Source organism: Eufriesea mexicana, unplaced genomic scaffold, assembly GCF_001483705.2.
Source record: "Eufriesea mexicana isolate 0111107269 unplaced genomic scaffold, ASM148370v2 scaffold1801, whole genome shotgun sequence".
NCBI lineage: Eukaryota > Metazoa > Arthropoda > Insecta > Hymenoptera > Apidae > Eufriesea > Eufriesea mexicana.
Window position 1 is genome coordinate 2,190,946 of NW_016909918.1, and position 6,000 is coordinate 2,196,945.

General features: G+C 27.0%; 1 protein-coding gene across 1 annotated transcript; it reads left to right on the forward strand.

Moving 5' to 3' along the window:
- The first annotated feature begins 920 nt into the window (after positions 1 to 920).
- Positions 921 to 4,787, forward strand: ergic53 (lectin, mannose binding protein ergic53). The gene is given in 10 exon segments (XM_017902264.1): positions 921 to 1,094; positions 1,530 to 1,586; positions 2,541 to 2,811; positions 2,902 to 3,023; positions 3,026 to 3,064; positions 3,141 to 3,312; positions 3,386 to 3,576; positions 3,650 to 3,843; positions 3,912 to 4,117; positions 4,192 to 4,787. Coding segments are annotated over 10 exon segments (1,458 nt in total). The 5' UTR covers positions 921 to 925; the 3' UTR covers positions 4,229 to 4,787.
- The last annotated feature ends 1,213 nt before the right edge of the window (positions 4,788 to 6,000 follow it).

Genomic DNA, 6,000 nt, shown 5'->3' on the forward strand with positions numbered 1-6,000 from the left:
TAGTAATTATGTTTATATGAAATGTTTTAATATTTTAAACAAATCTATTGGAACATGTATGATATAAATTAGAGTGTACCAAGTTTAAAAATATGTTTGATTAAATACAAAGATAATCTCACTTTATCAATAGTACATCAACAACTTTAAGATTTTCGTTTTATCAGGAACAATAAAACACTAATTAATTTTATTTTGATATAGTTTAATGAGACATAATAAACGCAAATAATTTTGTTTAGCATAATAACAACAACAAAAATTAAGATATAAAGCTACACTTATAGAACATTCTATTGAAAAACTTCTAAATATATTATATTTTATTATTATCCAGTACTGTATGGTATAATTATTTTGTTATAATTATTTCATTACAATATACTATTTCTCACTGTTTTAAAATAAAATAAATAAATGATAATTTAGTTAAAGCTTGTACTGCTTAAGGTATTTATATTTGAAATATATATTATTACAAAATTATATATATCAGTAATTTTTAAAACTTCTAATGTAAAAATTTCTCATGTAATTCTAAATATGTTATGTTAATTTATAAAATCTTCATTAGTTGTTAAATTTATTTGACACTTTATTTATGATAACGCCATGTTCCTATATGACACGTCCTCAAAAATGAACGAATATATCTAAATTTTGTGCATGAATTTCGTTGTAGTAAACCATCAGGTATCTTTCAAGTGACTTTTTCACTGGATTGAAGATCATATGAAAATAAAAAGTTACATAACGATAAAATAATACAAAAATATTGGAAAGCGAAATCTTCGGAATGTTGCTACAGAATTGACACGTCATTGGTAATACACCAATCAAAAGAAGAATTTAAAGGGTACTGCCAATCGTTTTAACAGCTTACAGGTTCGACCACGGTCAATCTACTTTCGATTCAACAGTCGAAATGAAGATGGCCGCCGAGGTGAGGTGGCTTTTAATTTTTCATATATTTTGTCTAATTTATGCGGTTGTCGGTAAGATACCTCATCGGAAATTTGAATATAAATACTCATTTAAACCACCGTATCTTGCACAAAAAGATGGAACTGTGCCTTTTTGGGAATACGGAGGAAGTAAGTAAACTTAAAACCTAACCAATTACGCACACTGTAAATTCTGCCGTATGTTATTTTTTCACTGTCGGCTTTTTCATTATTTAAATGATATGTACAATTATTTTGTTTACAAATATTAATTTCAATCGAATTTTATCTTTGTGAATGTTTTCATATATGAAAATAATAATATTTACTTAATAGAACTTAGTATTAGTACAACAGATGTACGTGTTTTTATTTACAATTAAAACTCTAACTTACTTTATTTTAAAATAATGCAATTAATTAACTAAAACAGTTTTTCATAGAAATCCATTAAATTTGATTATTATTTAATAATATTAGAATTTCTGAAAGTTTGTTGTATTCTCAAATTTTTATTTCATTATATTTTATTTTGTACGTTATTTTTTTATTTAATCGTTTATAAAAATGCAATCTTGATTTCAGATGCAATTGCTAGTGAAGAAAATATTAGAGTAGCTCCCTCAATGAAAAGTCAGAAAGGTATGTGAGAAACTGATTTCATTATGTTGTATACTTTTTATAATATTGTTAAATTATAATGAAGATTATATTTAATGTAAATAAAAATACTTTAAATTGTAATATGATGTTTATTGTGTAATATCCAAAACAAGGTGTTTCATGGAATTATGCTCAGCTACAAGTCTGAAACAATAAAAGTTACAAAAAAGTTTTATTAGATAAAATTAAATGGTGTTGTATGGTACTGTATATTTTTGTATGTAATAGCAGATATAGCTATTTAATATCTATAAGAAAGTATTAGGGTAATTAGGTAGAAAATTGATTCATTTAAGAAATATCTTAACTTTATTCCTTTCAATGGTATGTTTGGAATATTTGCTATGTGTATTGCACATGTTGTTTTTGCATTATAATAGATTAATAAGTAATTCGAAAATTGCATTAATTTAGTTAAATAAAAAACATTGCAACAAATTAATAGATATGCGATCGACATGTTTAACGCATTCGCAGCTACGAATTCATTCACAAATAAATTTACGTTATTTACGATTTTTTTTTTCTGCCGACGTAAATTTATATTAGGTATTTCAAATTCTACTTCGTGATGTTGACGTAATTTCTACGAACAATTACTTATATTGTTAAGAGATATGTAGGATCTTAATGTATATACTTATGCTAATATAATATTGAAAATGTAAAATTAAAATATCCTTTAATCTAACCAATAATCAATATAAATGCTCTAATACCTTTTTTTATAGAAAAAAAGATGCATCTATTAAAAGAAGAGGTGATCTTAACATTTTTAAAATGTCTCCATTTCTGGAGTAAACATATGTTTTACGTCATGCACCATTTAACATCCTTTAATATTGCATGAGACATCATATATATCAAATATATATGTAACAAATCATTTTTTCTGTCATTTTATATTATATAAAAATTTTAAATGATATTTAGGTGCTATATGGGTCAAATTGCCTGTGACATTTGATTGGTGGGAAGTTGAATTAATATTTAGAATAACAGGAAGAGGAAAAATTGGAGCAGATGGTTTAGCATTTTGGTACACTGCTACAAAGGGTGCTTATAATGGTACTGTCTTTGGTAGCTCTGACCAGTGGAAAGGTCTTGGAATTTTCTTTGATTCCTTTGATAATGACAATAAACGCAACAACCCCCATATTATGGCAGTCATGAATGATGGCACACAGTTTTTTGATCATTCAGAGTAAATTATATTTCTTATTATATTCTTTCTTTTTCTTTTTGACTAAATAAAATTTGCAATGAATGATACTTTATCTTCACTTTAACACAGTGATGGTGCAACACAGTTATCTGCTGGTTGCTTCAGAGATTTTCGTAATAAGCCATTTGCTACAAAAGCAAAAATTGAATATTATCAGAACATTTTAACAGTAAGTGAATTTATATATTTATATAACCAAAAGGAGGATACTTTGGTGTTTCTGCTGCTACTGGTATCTATTATTGAAAAGATATCACATTAATTTTTCTTTCAATATAACTAACACTTTCTGTAATATTTTATTTAAGGCGGCTTAGCTGATGATCATGATGTTTCGCATTTCTTAACACATTCTCTACATTCTCCTGATCAGTTGGCACTGGATGATCATAAAGTATCTTTGGAAGAACAAAAAAAGCTGAACCAGGAGTATGTGGAATATGAGAAAAAGTTACAACAACAAAAAGTTGAATATCAGAAGTAAAGAACATTATAAACTTTAAAAGCACATTTTAAGTATGACATTTGTCTTTAAAGTTATTTAATTTAATAGAGAGCATCCAAAACAAGCAAATGCAGAATTTGAAGATATGTTTGAAAGTGACAGTCAAAGAGAATTACGACAAATCTTTAGTGGTCTAACTGAAATATTTAACGAGATACGTAATGTTAATACAAAAATGGATGAAATAATAGGAAAACAAGAACGATCTTTAAGTCTAATATCTCAATTTCAACATGGTGGTAAAATCTCATTCTGTTACCAATAATTAAATATAACTCTAAATAGGAAACTTATATTCTATAAAATAAGTAGGTGCGCAATTAGGAGGTCAACCAGGACAGCAAGTACAGTTGATTGATACAATTCGTCGACAAGAAGTCGACTCTTTATTCATGAATCAAAATAATATATTAAATACTGCAAAAGAAATTAAGTCCTATGTAAATGAAGTGTATACTCGTACTGACACCATTCTTAAAAATCAGGCGCGAGCACCAACTGCTCAGGTGTATATTCGTATCTGATTTTATTAATTTTTCTTTTTTGTGTTTCGTTAAAAGTAAATATTGTTTAGGTACAGCCGGTAGGAAATGATTATTATACTCTTATTTTGGAAATGCGAAACGGACTTGACACACTGAAAAGAGATATCGAACAAATAAGCACTAAAGTAAACAGTGGAGGACCAGATTGCCCAACAACGAACTGTCTAACAACAACAATGTTTTTACTTTTTGTAGCAATTCAAATGTTCATTTTATTACTGTATAGCATGTACCGGTAAATATTTATTTTGTTTTATGATATATGATATGTTCCTAATGAACATAAATTGAATGCTATTTTATTTACAGGGACAATAAAGAAGCACAGGCAAAGAAGTTGTACTAATGTTTGTTTTCAATTTTACAGTAAGGGTATAAAAGTAAGGGTATAAAAATAAATTTCTACCTTTACTGACTCAATATTTTTATCACTTGTTAATCGTATTCGTAAAATATGCATTTTTGCCGAACATTTGTATAATAAATACATTCTTCATCTACAATAGACCTAACATGATACGATAAGGAGTAGTCAATGCTCCTGAGGTATGACAAAAAAGAATAATCATTGATTATACTCAGCTTGATATAATTTAATCGTTTTGAATATTTTTCTCAACGCGTGATATTTCTTGTCATTGTCAACCATAGACATAATATATGTGTGTATGTGTGTGTGTGTGTGTGTATACACGCGTGCGCGCACACACATATACATACATACATGCATACATATATGTATAAATAGGATGGGAGAAAGTAGGTACGAAATTGAACTGGATGATGTAATATCTTGTAGATATCCAGAAATTTTGGAACGTGACAAATTTTGTCGTGTTTACATAGATGGTTGTGTATGATACACATATATTTTTATTATCGTTCATTAAAAATATTTCATGTGATGCGCAAAATTTCTTTTTTTTTATCAATTTTATTTATATTATTTTTTTTACATATTGGTTTATTGATCACGTTAAAAAACATGTATAGATATTTATATACGAATTTTGTATGGAAAATTGACATATTGAGTGTTGAAAGCTGAGATAATTTTCTTTTTTTCGATATATCTGATTATTTTTGTCATTACGTAAGATGATGTTTATCGATCTGGTACTACATTCCCTTAGGCAAACGAACAGATATAGGTAAGCTGTATGTTTCTAATGTGACAGATATTTAAAATAAAAAATAAGAAACCGTTGATACGACTCTATCGAATTCGAAGCACGGGTATTTTGTGCCCTATTATGTGCAAAAGTGACGTTGAACAATCACTACATCCTCGAAGCGCTATGGTAAGGACATTTTTGTTAAGCGAATACGTACTTTGTAAACGTATACGGTGTATCGAGTAATAGCGTAGACAGGAGGAACTCGAATTATCCGCAAGCTCGGTATTCTTGTCAACTTTATTGCATTTGTAAAAGTTTATCAAAGATTGTAAATGTATGATGAAATATATCTGATAATAAAATCATTAATCGAAAAAATCCAAGTTTAAACTTAAAACGTTAAAGAAAATTGCACGAGCTGCGACCATTTTGAAATTGAAGGGATACCACAAATAATTATAACAAAATATTGGAAACAATTTAGTCGATCGATAGAACTCTAACAATGCAGAGGATATTAAGAGCATAACGGTTTCATTACATCTGTGGAAATTTTTAAGCGAGTATACATTATAGTATAATGTTATAGTAGATATAGCATTTTTATTTAATTTTTTTAAATATCCATTGTTTTGTTTTATTGAATAACAAATAACATTGTGTTTCTGTTTATTTTATAGGTGTACTATAAATGTTTCCTTCCAAAGGACCGAGATCCTTTTTATTGTTCAAAGTAGAATGTTGCATATATTTTTGTATTTTTAAATAAATGTTCTAGAAACAAAATTTATTTGAAATATTTATTTTATTTTAAAGGTGTAACTTATAAAATATAAAAATTAAAAATGTAACACCTTTATTTAAATATATATTGTATAATTTTGTTAAGTCTAGTAAGACTAATATTAATTTTTAAACATTTAAATGCAAAGTATTTAATATTTCCATATTTTATAATTATTGATCAATAATAGTTTGAATTTTTAGTGTTATGGTATCC